This window comes from Pyrus communis, chromosome 10, assembly GCF_963583255.1.
Source record: "Pyrus communis chromosome 10, drPyrComm1.1, whole genome shotgun sequence".
NCBI classification, from domain to species: domain Eukaryota; kingdom Viridiplantae; phylum Streptophyta; class Magnoliopsida; order Rosales; family Rosaceae; genus Pyrus; species Pyrus communis.
The window spans coordinates 24102299-24118870 of NC_084812.1; the positions used below are offsets into that span (position 1 = coordinate 24102299).

General features: G+C 35.2%; 1 protein-coding gene across 1 annotated transcript; it reads left to right on the forward strand.

The window, feature by feature from the left end:
- Positions 1-1571: 1571 nt before the first annotated feature.
- LOC137748033 (uncharacterized) lies at positions 1572-3249 on the forward strand. The gene is made up of 4 exons (XM_068488138.1): positions 1572-1832; positions 1937-2014; positions 2364-2495; positions 2864-3249. The coding sequence occupies exons 1-4, from the start codon at positions 1766-1768 to the stop codon at positions 3247-3249; spliced, it is 663 nt and encodes a 220-aa protein (XP_068344239.1). The 5' UTR covers positions 1572-1765.
- The last annotated feature ends 13323 nt before the right edge of the window (positions 3250-16572 follow it).

Genomic DNA, 16572 nt, shown 5'->3' on the forward strand with positions numbered 1-16572 from the left:
ATCAATTTGGTACTTCATGTGATAGTTACTTAAAACATGTTGACTTTTATTACTTGCTTGACATTAACGCGCGAGTTTGTGCAGGCTTTCATGATCCTGCCCTTGTGTACATGATATGTGGTATTTGTTCAAGACAGGTTAGTGGGGCTGCCCGTACAGGCACTATGTCCCAAGGAACGCAGTAGTTGGCCCTGGTGGTAGACTAGTTTGTAGGTGTTGTGAGAAAGAGGGTGGCCACTCGGACCCTGATGACGACGAATGGATCGGAGTTGCTCTTGTGAAAGATTGTGGGACTTGTGGTGCTGTTGGCAAGCACAGGACTGAAAACTGCCCCAAAAAAGAGGGAACAGGGAGAATCCACCGGAAGACTGCCCCAAGAAAGAAGAAACAAACTTCAGTCCCAAGAAAGAAGACTGCCCCAGGAAGCATGGAACAGAGATGGTTGGAACTGCCCACGCAGGAGGTTTATATACATGGATTTATCCCAACTTTTTTTTTTTTTTTTGTCAAATAATAGATTTTGTTATATTAGAATCATTAGATTTTAGATTAGTTGACGGGGTTTAAACTTACACCATCATGCATGGACTCAATTTCTTTCCACTACTATGATAAATGACCACTTTCAAATTTAATTCCTAACTTCCCAATGTACACGCCTTTTTGCTTCGTATGCGCATAACTTCGAGAGTCCTTCCTGGTCCCTATTATCACAAACTTCCAGTCCTGGAACATAAACAATCACACAATCGAATTGTGAAGACCTTACATAATTTTTTTTTTTTTTTTTTTTGAGTATGTTTACACTAAGGTGAGGGGAAAACTCAGCTAAGCCATACAATGAACAACCTAATTTGATATCGAATTCACCTACATAAAATACTCGACAAAAAAGAATAATAGAAAAGTGAAAATAAAAAAGGATGAATTGCTCATTTAATCTCTGAATTATCACCTGAGTGAAAATTAGGTTCCTAAACTATTTTTTTAGAAAAATTAATTGAATTATAAAAATCTGCTAATTACATCCCTAATATTATATTTGAAGCTACTATATTCAATTCTCCGTCAGTTTAAGTCACATTACTTGCATGTGACATCCATTGGAGGGTAGATTGGTAATTTGACATATATAAATAGTGCATGAAGTTAACTCTGGAGGGTAAATTAGACATTAGATTTGCAACCTATATGAAATGTTAAGGGCTTATAAGTGAGAAAAAAAATGGTATTGCATTCTAAAGTGTGTCAAGCGACTTAAGTTACAAAATATTAGATAAAATAACTTTGAATATAATAGTATGGATGAAATTAGCAATTTTTAATTAATTTAGGAATTTATTTTACCGAAAAAATAATTCAGAAATCTAATTTTTACTGAAATAATAATTCAAAAACTAAATTGACAAAAATTAATTGTATAATATACGATAAAAGACACGATTCACGTAACCTATCCATCCAAAAAGATCCGGAGAGCATCCCGTTGGCTATTTCCAGACTTCCAGACTCTTACGTAATGGCCAAACCCTATCCCTCAACCTCTCCCTTACCATCGCAATCTCCTTCTCTCTCCCTCTAAGCTCCAGCTATGGGCGAACCATCCGTCGCATACCCACCACCATGTAACGTAATCCAGATTCAGAATCCAGAATTCAGCCAGAGCGAGGATCAGGAGCAGATCCCGCCTCCATCGAATTAAGACGAGCTGACGATTCAGGGCAGACTCCATTGGCACTGGTTCGACGAAGAAGAAGAGACGCTAATGGATGGCGAAGATCTGCCCTGGGTGTATTACGTCCTCGAGGATAGCTATGAAGCCCAAATGGCTGGTATGGTATTTAAGATGCCTTCCATTTTTTATTTACAATTTGCGATGGGTTTTGTGATAGACTTTGTGGGCTAAATTTTGTATGTATGTTTGTTCGTTTAACAGCTAGAGAGAAGACGAGTAAGATAATGGCGCAAAGACTGGCACGAAGATCTCCTGAAGATAAAGAAAACTGGGATTATTGTAAGCGCCCCCTCCCCAAACAGACTACCACTTGTACTGATTTATTATGCTTCCTTTCTTGCTTTTCGATTCGATTTTAGAGGATTTTAGAGGCTGGATTTTGATGGAATGGGAGTGAATTTTAAAATCCTCGCAAATCAATATCTTTCTGGACACACCTAACATTGCACCCAAATTTGTGTGGTTTAAATTTCTGATTGAACACCAAACTCTTTCAAATTCCTTTATTATCCCAATCCATTTGGCATACGGAAACGAATAAAAAGCTATTTAACCCTTTAATTTACCTGGGTGAATCTATATCATTTTATCTCTCTCTCAACTGTATGTGTATCTATCTATTTAACAGTGGTACGTAAAGTCAGTTGGAAGCCAAAACATGGACAATGGCTTTATCTCGTCAAAGAGCTGCCCAATTGTTTGTATTGTAGAATTTGTCGTACTGTTGGCCACAAGACTCAGGACTGCCCAGATAATGATGGTATGTTTTTGTTTTCTCCTCCTCGGATACTTTATTTTTTATTCATTTTGCGTTTTCTAGTCATTTGTGTTTTTTTAAGGGGTTTGGTTTCATGTGCACCCGTTGATTTTTTGTTTGTGTTTATCATATTAGTAAAATACCCAAATTAATGGAGGGGAAGGGCGGGGATGCAAACTCATAATTGGTCCTCTATGACGTTTTCGTGTCATTTATAGGGGACTACGGGTTGAAGTAGCAGATTGACTTGGTGTGTTGAAGTACTCGGACAATCCTTTATTAATTTGGTTTGTCATGTGATAGTTACTTAAAAATGTTGACTGTGTTGAAGTCAGATTACATGCTTGACACTAATCCTAAAGTTTGTGCAGGCTCTCATGATCCTGCCCTTGTTTACATGATATGTGGTATTTGTTCAAGACGGGGTCACTGGGGTAACACCTGCCCATACCAGTACTTTGTCCCAAGGAACGCAGTAGTTGGCCCTGGCGGTAGAATAGTCTGTAGGTATTGTGAGAAAGAGGGTGGACACTCGGACCCTGATGACGACGAATGGATCGGAATTGTTCTTGTGAATGATTGTGGGACTTGTCGTGCTGTTGGCAAGCACCAGACTGAAGACTGCCCCAAGAAAGAAGAAGCAAACTTCAGTCCCAAGAAAGAAGAAACTTGGATAATTGAAGAAGGCTGCCCCAGGAAGCAAAAAGAACAGAGATGGTTGGTACTGGCCAAGCGGTCTACCATTTATATTAGTTAGACACAACTTTATGTATATTTCTCACTGTTTCTTATACATTATTATTCTGGTTTTAATCTAAACTTATCAACTTACAGTCTCTTGAATCCTATACATTTTGATAAATATTTCAGAAAATATGAAAATGTTCTCACCGCCCACTGTTTGAGGTGTGGTAATAAGCTAAGAGATGTTTCGAACACCACGTCTGTCGCGTTTCTTTTGTTGGAAGAGGGCTCATCATATGAGAAGGCAAAAAGGCAATGGAACCATGACAAGACAGAAACTGAGTTTGAGTTTGAGTTTGACGATCGGCCAATAGTGTACATGAAATGTCCTAATAAAGCAAAACCTGTAATCATATGCAAGAAAACAATGCATATTTTTTTTACCTTCATGAATCATGATCCGGCAATGTGGTGCCTAGGGATGGCAACGGATTGGTTTGGAAACGAAAATGTTATATCCATCCCCATAATCACAAAAATTAACCATATTCATAACCGTATATTAACCATCGGGTATTATCTATAATCATACTCACCGGATAACGGATTTCCTATCGGTTAACGGTTATATCTATTTTCGTTAATACAAAAAATATATTCGCCCAATTGACGTATGATAATTTAGTAAATATTAATTTCGTCATTAAATATTTGAAGTATAAAATGATTTAATTAATGGATCTTGTAGAACATAAAAATTAAATCTAAACATTGATAATATTGGTTGAACTTAGATATCTCGCATAAATACTATTAAATACTCATAGGTTTTTATTCATATCAAAACTTTTGAACTTTGCCACAAAATGCAACTCACACAATGCAATTTTTGTATTCTCAAGATAATGGATTCAGTGATTAATGAATAGACATATATATGCATATAATTATATTATATATTATTCGGTTTGGATTCGGGTATGGATATGGATTGGGGACCCCTATAACCATATCCAAAACCATAACCGAATAATATTCACGATTTTTCCCCATACCCAAAATAAACCCGAATTTTCATACCAAATCCAATCTATTCGGGCGGTTATCCACGGTTATCCAGTTTAACAGTTAGAATTGTCATCCCTAGTGGTGCCTCAAGAGTTCAATGAAGTAGATGAAATTGTTTGACGTCAAACTTCGATTAGAGAACACAAAGATTTATGTTTTTGTTGAATAATTTAGTATATTTCTTTCCAAGTTCACTAAATCTTGATGAACAAGACCAAGCGTCTGCCTTAAATATTTCCAAATTATGCATTTTACATGATTAGGAAGAAGTTGTAATGTAGTACATAATCATTCTACACATATAGTTAATTTGGAATAGCTTCAACCAAAACCATTATGACTTCTTTCTAATCATTCTAAAATTCATACTTTTGAGATTTTTAACTCAGATCTTGGTCTTCGTAATCAAGATTTAAAAAATGTTCAATGAACGTCCAAAAAAATATACTAAATTAATCAATAAAAACATAAAATTTTGTGTTCTCTAGTCGAAACTGAGGTTAAGTATCTTAATCCACCACGTTAAACTTTTTAGCACCCCACATCGTCGCATCATGATTCATGAAGATTCCCAAATTATGCCTTGTTTCTTTGCATATAATCATAGGTTTTTATTCATTGGGATATTGCATGCACATATTGGCTAATCATCAAACTCAAATTCATACACGTTTTCATCTTGTCATGCTTCCGATGATTGCATTCTCTTACAACAAAAGAAACACAATATATGTGGTATTCGAAACCATTTCTTACCATGTTACTATATCCACAGTGGGTGATGATAACATTTCCATATTTTCTGAAACATATATCAAAATTAACACATATATATATGTCCATATTATATTTATAGGATACAAATTAAAATTTAATCAGTTTAGACAAAAATCATGATAATGTATTAAAAAACAATGAGTAATACAAAGATGTGTCTAAAGAATACAAAATGTAGAAATGCTAACTAAAATGTTTTTGCTAAAACAATGTTATAATATAAGAAGAGAAATGAGTTGTACTTTTGTATTATGAGCATATAAGAGTAGATTATTGTTGTACTTTAGGTTTTATGAGTTTTTACAGAAGTGCCTCAAAATGTTTATTTATTTATTTTTATTTTACAAAATTACCCCCAAAATATTTTCCATTTCCAACACTGCCTCGAAAATGTTTTTTAAATTTACAAAAAAAGCCTATGATGTGCCTTGAGTCTTGACCATGTCGAAACCGTTGACAGTATCCAAACTATGTTCAAGGCGTGTTCGAGGCATGTCAGTGTATCTGAGACTTCGACACCTTGGAGTTTCAAAGTGTCAGTGCAAGTATATTGGCGGTGATAATGATGGTAATGAACAGATAAATAGCAAAACAGTTGTCCCATTGCAACCTGTGTGTAACAAACATAGCGGCGCGGAACCTCTGTTCTATTATGTCTCATCCCGTCCCATCTACGTACCAAGCGCTCCCTATTGTATGGTATTATTAACTAGCTCGATACAATTCAAGTTCGACTTCTTTCAGCTTGGTTGGGAAAACAAATTGAGTTGAACTCATACAAAATATTTGGCTCGTTAAATTCAAATCGTATCACAAATAGTTGTGCCCCTTCTCTCACTGTAGTGTGATATCCCACATCGTCCAGGGGAGTGATCTTTATATGTATATTCTCATCCCTACCTAGCACGAGGCCTTTTAGGAGCTCACTGGCTTCGGGTTCCATAGGAACCCTGAAGTTAAGCGAGTAGCACACGAAAGCATTCCCAGGATGGGTGACCCATCAGGAAGTTCTCGTGTGAGTTCCCAGAAACAAAACCGTGAGGTTGTGCTGGGGGCCCAAATCGGACAATATCGTGCTATGGTGGAGTTGGGCCCGGGAAGTGGTCCCGCCCGGGCCGAGATGTGATAATTTGGTATCAGAGCCTAACCCTGACCGTGGTGTGCCAATGAGGACGTCAGGCCCCTAAGAGGAGTGGATTGTGATATCCCACATCGTCCAAGGGAGTGATCCTTATATGTATATTCTCATCCCTACCTAGCACGAGGCCTTTTGGGAGCTCACTGGCTTCGGGTTCCATAGGAACTCCGAAGTTAAACGAGTAGCGCGCGAGAGCATTCCCAGGATGAGTGACCCATCGGGAAGTTCTCGTGTGAGTTCCCAGAAACAAAACTGTGAGGGTGTGTTGGGGGCCCAAAACGGACAATATCGTGCTATGGTGGAGTTGGGCCCGGGAAGTGGTCCCGCCCGGATTGGGATGTGACAGTAGCCTGCCCTCTCTCTCACTCTCAAAACAACATTTCATAATTTTTTTATGTTACTGTATTTTTTTTTTGTCAGATCATGTAACTATATTGAACAGTAAATAGTACAAAACTTTGGCACGGAAAATTTCTTGTGATCTCTATGATCGCTGTGACGTTTGTACATTTTTAGAAACCCAATTGCACAGTACAAGCTTCACCCACTTTAACACCACCAGCGCACAACCACCCCACCAACCCCATTGCGTCCGCCATAAATAATACCAAAAAACATGGGGCTTTGAATCCACCTACATCAAAGGAATTTAGGCCATCTCCAACCGAAGGCTGGTCAGAGGGCTAAAATGCCAACCTCACTGCGTCCGCCATAAATAATACCAAAAAACAAGGGGCTTTGAATCCACCTACATCAAAGGAATATAGGCCATCTCCAATCGAAGGCTGGCCAGAGGGCTCGTTTTAGCCATTTGGCCCTCCAAGAAATTAATATTTTAAAAAACAATGCAGGATCATATTTCTTACCATCTCCAACCGAGGGCAAAGGGCCATATGGCTCATTTTAACCAAGTCACAAAAAATCATCTCTAATCGATGGCCAAAGAGCCAAAGGGCCAAACATATTATTTAAATTTAAAAACTATAAGAACTTAAATTAAATGCACATTTACCATGTATAAATGCACATTTACCATCTCTAATAGGAAGTTTATATTTGGGGCACCCATTATATTTGTCCCACATTGGGAGAGAATTGAGCAAGTAAAAGCTTGCATGTGTGGCACCTATTATATTTGTCCCACATCAGTTATGGAAGAGGTTTGAGCAATAAGCATGCTTATAAAAGCAACATCCCCACATAGAACCAATCACCTTTTTGGACCTTAATTAAATATTCTTTTTAAAATTTTGGCCCAAAAATAAAAAACTGTAAAAAATAAAAAAAGGTCGACTGGCTGGCTCATTTGGGTCGCCCAGTTGGCCATTTGGCCCTTTTTGTCAAGTGAGGCCCATGAGCCCTTTGGCCTGACCCTCAGTTGGAGACGATTTTAGGGCTATTTTTGGCCCTCTAGCCCTCTGAACTCTTCGGTTGGAGATAGCTTATAGCCCTCAACTTCTCCCTCCTCTCTTTCTCTCCTTCTAAAGCTCAAGCCATGGTGAACCATGCATCGCATACCCACCACTGGATGGCGACGATTTGCCCAGGGTGTCTTATGTTCGCGAGGATATCTTTAAAGCTCAAATGGCTGTGAGGACTTTAGAGGACCACCCGACGGTCTGAGATGTAGTGGAGAAAAGGTATCAGCCACGGCTGCAAGCTGTGTAAATTGCAGGTGAATAATGAAGAAAAAGAAAAAGAAGAAGGAGGTTGTTTTCTTTTTGAGTAAACTGGCCCAGACGACTCGTTTTGAGCCGATACAAATAAAAAGAACACATGACCCTCTTAGAAAAGGCATGTGAATCTCTCTTTTAAATATAATCCCAATTCCATTTTTCCTCCTATTCCCTTTTACCTTCCATCCCCGGCCGACCAATCCTCCACCACCATCACCTGCTCACCTTTGTCCACCACGAGAAATTTTTCATTATGACCGGGACATGGGAGGTACATCACGTGTTTCTATAAAAATTGTGAGAAATTTTATTTTTTTAAGTTATTAACATTTTAATACACATATCCCACTATTTATATAGTGACACGTGGTGTACCACACAGTGTACCGGTCACACTGAAAAATTTCTCCCCCCCCCACCACCTATTTTCTTAATTTCTATTTTTTATTTTTAGTAGTGTCCTAATTTCTAAATTTAAATAAATTTTATAATCCTAGCCCAAATTAATAAAATAGGATGCAATTAAAATTATGGGTATTAGATGAAAATTTTAAATTCCTGATAGATTATAGTTATTGCTCTGATTATTAGATTCTAGTTTTATGATTTTTTTTTTTTACATTGATTTAATCGTGTTGGTTAGTTTATTAAATATATACTAGTATATGCACCATACTTTTGTGAGTGAAAATAATTTTTATTTTAAAATGGGAAGGAGAAAGGGAAAAAAAAAAAAACAAACAAAAAAGAAGAAAAGAATGTGGATTAGAGAGAGAAGTTTTTTTTTTTTTATATGTTTTATTTTTCAAAATTAAAGGATGTTAGAAGCACCTTTGAGTGAAGCTTTAAAAGAAACGATAAAATTTAGTTTGCGTGAATTTACTTTACTGACCATGTTTTTGTTTTGTGATATAGACAAAATTATCTTTTTACTCTCTTTTGGTTGACAAAGATAATTTTATTAATGCAGTTTATATATATGTTTTAGCTTCGTTAATTGATAGGATTTTCTGTTTTAATGATTAATATATGTAGAAATTAGATGTATGAAACAATGTAACGAAAATCATTATAGATTAGTTTAGACAATCTCATCCCGAATAGTTCAACTCCAATATTGAAACCACTTCATATTAAAACTCTGAATCCACCATTGATTATACTTTCCATTTTTTATTTCTAATTTGCAATGGGTTTTGTGATTGATTTTGTGGCTTAAGTTTCACAAGGAGAAGACGTGTAAGATAATGGCACAAAGATTGCCACGAACTCTCATGAAGATAAACAAAAGTGGGATTACTGTAAGTGCACCCGCATCCCCCAAACAGACTACTTGTGCCAATTATTGTGCTTCCTTGCTTGATTTTCGATTCGATTTAGAGGATTTTAGAGGCTGGCTTTTGGGATTTTGAGAGATTCTTAGGGAATTAATCATTTTAGGGGGCTACTTAGTACTATGGTTCAATGGTATTTCTCTTCACTTGTAAGTAAGAGGTCTTATATTTGATTCTCGCCGAAGACGAATTTGAACCACATTATTACTAGTCTATTATAAGACTTAATTCACTCCCCCACCTCTTAATGTAAAGGGTTCTTTAGATATAGACCCATACAACTTGTAATTTTTAGATTAAAACCCATATATCTTTAAACATCCAATATAAACCCAAAATTCAAATATGTTGCCACATTAGAAATTAAATGGCCTATTACTTAAGATAATTTACAACATATGCCACAACCCTTCTAACGTTTTCTCACACACAACCCTCCAATTTTGGCTTCAATCATGCCCACATAATATGTGCATTAAATTCTAATTAATCCTCTCGACGTTTTTTTAGCCACTTATAATCATATGTATTTGAAATAAAATAATATTTTTATATTTTGTAGGTAAACCATTTCATATATATATTCGTCGCATTATTATTATGGTGTGTAACATAATTTACCTATATTTATATGTAATGTATAGGTAAATTAATGTTGTAGGTAAATTAATTTACATGTATTAGTACATATGTTAGGCTTGGATAAATAAAAAAAAGTACATATGTTAGGCACGTTTTATTGTTACCATATGTATGTCTATGTAAAGTAATTTACCTATATCTATATGTAAAATATAGTTAATTAACTTTGAATAAAATAACATGTCTATATGTTACAGATAAATTATTTTACATGTATTAATATATATAAGGCACATTTTATTATTATTATATATGCGCGTGTAAAATAATTTGCCTATATTTATATGTAAAATATTATTATATATATGTGTGTAAAATAATTTACCTATATTTATATGTAAAATAACTTTGAGGCAAATAACATTTCTTTATGTTGTACGTAAATTATTCTCCATATATTAGCACAACTATTAGGCACATTTCTTGATTCCCCAAATATTTGTTAAATTACATCATATATATTGTGATCGAATCACAATATGAATATTAATGCTTATTTCTCTTTTCAAGAATCATTAATCCACCTTTTAATCCGTATACAATTAATTGTATAGGTAAAAAATGTAATTAAAGGTATATTAGGCATTCAAAAAATGTAAAATGGTGAAGTCAAACATAGTTAATGAATTTGCTTGTGTGGAGTCTAGTCAATGGGTTTTAATCAAGTAAAAAAATTATGTCGGGTTTTATGTAACGAAAATTAAATTTCAAGGGCTAAAGTCATATTTTTAGTAATGTAAATAATATTTTTGCCTAAAAAAATAAAAAATAATTCAGGGGTATTCAATTGTTGTTGATGAATCAAACTTAATAAAACAAATGTGTCTTTTTTTTTTTCTTTCTTTCTAATTTCAATCAGTTGTTGGATAGATTCCATGGTCGAGCTTGATAGAATTTGTAAGTTTGTTGTTCAAATTGTTTTCTCTATGATCCAAACGCCCCTTTAATAACAATTCAGTTTTCAATTTTTAGTATTATTTCATTGTTTTTAAGAATCATTAAAGTAGCTTTCTTTTTTTTTTTTCTTTTTTATAAATTGAAAATTTTAAATAGTTGGATATTAGTGAAAATTGAAAAATCAAAACAGTTAATGTCATAGAATAACATGAGAGGTAAAAAGATAGATAAATGTCTTTTTAATGTTTTAACATCAATTCTTAATACCATATCTAAGGGTGAGTTGGTAGTAAGTGACTATAAGAACATTTTTGGTTCACTTAGTGAATAGGGTCCCGGACAATTTTGACTTATTAGTTTAACTTAGCAGCCTCAACAATACTCCCTATTTTAAGCAATTACAAATATTATATATACACAAATATAGCTTACAAATAATTATCATATAACTTTAACCAAGTGACCATAGAAATTTTTTGGTTCACTTAGCTAGTGAAATAGTGTCCGATAAATATTTTGCTAAGTAATTCAACTTAGCATCCAATGATACTCTCTATTTTAATCAACTATAAATATAAACATAAAACAACTTACAAATAATGACCACATACAACTTTAACCAATTTAGAGATTCATATATCATAGCCAGATACAAGTAAGCTCTAATGTGCAAAGTAGCACTAAAATGATTCAAAATACAAATTTTAAACTCTATTTAGCTTACACCGGACACACGTAAATAAAATTATAGTCATTTATTCTTGACCCCATCTTTTATGCCTATTCCTTTGATAATAAAAGCAACCCTCCCAACCCCTTCAACCTCAAGGTTCTCAACAATCAATTGGCAACAAGAGGGTTTTTCATTCACAAATTTACGCCAAAAGTAGGATTATTAGTGTATCAATGATTGTGTATTCCGCTGGTATCGTCTTTGGGTGAATGGTCCCGACTGACTTTGTCAAGCAGAATGCTTTCTTCTAAAATTCCTTCTCCTTTTTTGGCCTTCTGTTGTCTCTCAGACTTGGGTGTGGCTTGTTAGGTGTCTCATCTCTATCTGCTTTTGGAGTTGGTTGGTCGTTTAGATTTTGGTCTCTTTGTTATTGTAATTGGTTTTATCTACTTTTGGAGCCAGTTGTTTGTTTAAGTTTTGGTCTCTTCGTGTTGTAATTGGTGGTATCTTTGTTATGGTTGATATCTGTTAGCTGCCTTTTGGCCTTTCATCAAAATTTCCTTTGATTAGAAAAAACAAAATTTGTCTATGATGTGTTTGAGGAAAAGCCTTAATGAAAGCTACTCTAACTTAGCAACATTATATGTTTATTAGGTGTTTAAGGAAGCATTGAAGAAAAGTTTGTAGTTTATTTACTCTAACTTACCAATATGATATGTTTATCTAGTGTTTAAGGAAGCCTTGTAGAAAAATTCTTAATCTATTTACTCTAACTTAGCATCAGGATGTTAAGGACAATAAACATTGGATTTTATGTTGATGGATGAGTCATTCTTGGACTGGATTCCAAGTGTCTTACTATTGCTAGACTAGAATCTCCTATAAAATATGAATCATCACTTTCCAACAATAGGTTTTCGCCAAGTATTAGACTTCTGCCCAGCAAGCTTTTGTTTTACCCTTCTTAAAAGTTTATTACCATTCATTGGGTCCTTTTGGAAAACAATATTATGGATACTCAAATATTTTCTAATGGTAGTTTTATGTTGAATATGAAGAATATTTACAATTTCATTCCGAAGCCCTGAGAGAAACAGAGAAAAGATTTATGAAAATTAATTTGCTGCCCACAAACTTTCCCAAACTTATCTAAAATACCCAGAATATTTCTTGCCCCTTTGGTAGAAGTTTTAGCAAACAACAAACAATCGTCAGCAAAAGCTAGATTAGAAATTTTAAACCCAAACGGGGGAGTTAGAAGAGGATGCTAGAGAGATCATTTAAGTGGCGAATTAAGGGTTGCATGCTGAGAATAAAAATATATTGATTGTGAAATAATATAATTTAGTTAAATTATATTATTAATTGCCTGTCAGGATATTGTAAAGAAAATGCCGTACAGAACCCTCTGTAACGCCAAGTCAACAAATAGAGACTGCCTACATACTTTGTATTGCGAATGGCTATAACTCGAACTAATAGGTATTAAGGTGCAATAATGAAAATAACACGCCAGAACATTTTTCAACTAGCTAGAACACCGATCAAGCTTACGTCTAGTACAGAAGGGCTTCAAGCCTCATTCCAAAGGGTACTCATTGAGCGGCTGGATTAATTTGAAGTCAATAGACATGAGTATTAACCTGATACTTTGACATCAATTAATTTCCAATATTCTCTTCTAACAATTCCTCTCATTTTAATTGGAGGTTGGGGTTTGACATTTAGTATTACGGTCTGGTTGTAATTCTCTTCACTTGTAAGTGGAGGTCTTAGGTTCAATTTTTGTCAAAGGCGAATTTGAACCACATTATTGCTAAAACGGGGAACCAACAGCTGGGAATGCCTGTGAAAATGTTTAGGAGACGTTTGATTCTGAAAAGCAAAACATCACCTTAATTGTGCTGTTAATGACTAGTTATAGCAACTAAAAAATCAAGTCCCCGACCTTGTTTACCAATGAACATACTGCTGCTATCGAAATAATTTTTATTCACAAATTTCTGTTCAAAAATAAGATTTATTAGTGTCTATCAATGAACAATCGTCTTTGGGTGAATCGTCCCCACTAGGCCTTATGAAACACGATGCAATCTTCTGATCGAATTTCTTTCTCCATAAGTCCTTATCTTAGCTTTATGTAGTCTCTTCGTCTTGGGTGTGGCTTGTTAGCTGCCTAATCTGTATCCAATTTTGGAGCCGCTTGTTTGTTTAGTTTTTGGTCTCCTTTGTTGTATCTTTGCTCTGGTTGGGTCCTGTTGCTGACTTTTGGCTTGTAATGTAAGTTTACTTTGACTAAAAAAACAAAAAAGTGTACCAAGTGTTTGAGGAAAAGTCTTAAAGAAATTTTTTTAATATGTTTACTCTAACTTGGCAACAGGATATGTCTATCAAGTGTTTGTGGAAAAGTTTTAAAGAAACCGTGTCAACTAACAAAGAAGTGTATGACTTTTTGCTCGACTTCTTAACTTAATGTGGATGAATGCAACACGATCTCGTATATCCCATATTTTGCATTTTGGTTTTCCTTATGTGGTCATTAGCCCTTGCAGCTACCATATGCGAGGATGTGTTGGCATTCATCTATCAGATCAAGAAGTCGAAACAAATGAGGAAATGAGTATAGATAAATGATAAATGCGTGATCATCGAAACAAGAACAAACATATATATGAGGTGTATGTTGTAGAAATATCAGAGAAACATATATATGAGGTGTATGTTGTAGAAATAACATATATATGAGGTGTATGTTGTAGAAATATCAGAGAGACAGACCATATGACTCACTTCCAACAACACCGATATTGTCCCCAACTTGGTAATTACCACCTGCACAATCCGTCAGGTGTGGGGTTTTATCATAAAAGGTCTCGGTGTTAGTTAGAGTGGGGTTAGGATATTTAAACTAGTACTTTTCTTTTTGTATGACCGATGTGGGATTCAACATGCCCCCTCACGTGGGACCCAATTAGTGGGTCACATGTGTGAGATCCACACATCGGCAACCACGTGGAGCCAAGGGGACTCACCCTACACGCAGGGCCAAGGGACCCACCATTGGTCAAGGGGACCCACCCATCACGTGGCAGTACAGTACGGGCCCGTTCCCTGGCTTTGATATCATGTAGAAATATCAGAGAGACAGGTCATACGGCCCACTTCCAACAACACCGATGTTGCCCCCAACTTGGTAATTACCACCTGCACAATCCGTCAGGTGTGGGGTTTTATCACAAAAGACCTCAGTGTTAGTTAGAATAGGGTTAAGATATTTAAACTATTACTTTTCTTTTTGTATGACCAACGTGAGATTCAACATATGTTACCTTATCATCCAAATATCATACACTTCTTTATTATTTGGCACGGTTTCGGTCAGTGTATCAAAAATCCTATTGTACTTGAGAAACCTATGAAGCTTGTCATATTTTACACGAGATTCTAGTCCATTAGCTGTAAGACACTTGGAATCTAGTCAAAAAATAACCCCTCAATCCACATAAAATCCAATATTTATTATCTTTTATATATTGTTGTCAAGTTAGAGTAAATAGTAAAGAATTTTTCTTTGAGGGTTTCTTTAAACACTTGCTAAATATATCATGTTGGCAGGTTAGAGTAAACCTTTTTTTTTTTTTTAGGCTTTTCCTAGAGTACACTTTTTTGTCGAAACAAATTTTCATTAAAAACCAAAAGCAACAACAAAAATCAACCGGAACCAAGATACAACCAACTACAACACGAAAAGCTAAATAAACAACTGACTCCAAAAGTAGATGGGCATAGGGCAGATAACAAGCCACAGCAAGCCGAATAAACTACATAGAGCTAAGAAAAGGAGAAAGTAATTTAAAAGAAAGCATCGTGCTTCCATACCATTCAACCAAATAAAATATCAGCGAAACACAGTTATTAATAGACATTAGCATCTTAATTTTGAACAGAAATTTGTGGGTGAAAAATTACCTTGATACCAATTGATCATTAAGGTTGAAGGAGTTGAGAGGATTGCTTCTAACAGAAAAGTCGTCTAAGCGCTTCAATAAAAATGAAAATTTGATTCAGCAGTGCAGAACATCATGTAAAGATAAATTATCGATGAAATAACATCGCAAAATTTAAGGTCATTATTCTGGAGATCAGATTATGTTTGATATATGAAGCAGTCTTCTTCTGGGGTGGGACTTCGCTTTTCTTACAGCTCATCCAGAAATCAGAATGGGGGCTGGGAAGGCAGGGTGGGGTTTAGGGATGGGCAAAATAACTATGGGTTTGGGTAACCGCGGTTATCCGTCCATTTAAAGTTCACAGTTACAGTTATGGGTAATCGTTTAGACGAACAAACGGTTATGAGGATAACATTAAATTTTCAATCTCTCTACCAGAGTCTGAAATGCCTTGTCCCCGCTCATCTATCCTTCCTCGCTGCCTTCTCTCTCATCTCCGCCGCCCTTTCTCTCATATACGCTACTCATCTCTCTCTCTCTCTCTCTCTCAAGATTCTTACCTTGAAAAGTGTCTCCGTACGTTCCCTTCCTCTTTCTCTCGGTTTCTTTTTGGTTTCAGTTTCCATATTTTCTAGCATTTTCTCAGAAACCAAACAGGGCATCAAATTTAATTTTTCTTTTTAACTCTTATTCGGTGCTGGGTTTTAATTGCTCATTATTTCAAGTTTCATGAATTGGGTTTCTCCAAGAATTGTGATATTTTTATGAATTTTTGTGCTTTAGCCATTGATGAAGCTTGAATTTCTATATAATTGATTACGAGTTAAAGAATAATCATACTCTTTTTTTTTTTTTTGGTCAATGGAGAAAAAAGGGTCTTGATCCGATTTTTAGATGTTCAATTTATGCTGGGCAGCCTTCTAACTTTGTATTTTATAGGATTAAGTATTATGTTTTCTATGGTTGATGAGCTAAATTGTTGAAAAACTGGGTCTTCATTAATGTTGTATATGCTGTGAAACAAAATGCAGTGTGTGACTGTGATGTTTAGTCGTTTATCGAGCTTTCGAAATTCCTGAATTTTATAATTTTCAAGTTGTTAAAAAAAAAAAAAAAAAAAAAAAACAGGTAGACGGGTGAAAAAATGAGTAAATGAGTAAAAAAAAAAAAGAAAAGAAAAGGGTAAATGGTTATGATTAAATGGGTACACGGTTATGAGTATGGTTAACCATTTATAAATG

Excerpts from the sequence above, each read along its gene's own strand:
- LOC137748033 (XM_068488138.1), top strand. The coding sequence starts at position 1,766 with ATGGATGGCGAAGATCTGCCCTGGGTGTATTACGTCCTCGAGGATAGC. Across the intron at positions 1,833-1,936 it reads CTATGAAGCCCAAATGGCTG|CTAGAGAGAAGACGAGTAAG; the intron begins GTATGGTATTTA and ends TTCGTTTAACAG. Across the intron at positions 2,496-2,863 it reads GGACTGCCCAGATAATGATG|GCTCTCATGATCCTGCCCTT; the intron begins GTATGTTTTTGT and ends AAGTTTGTGCAG.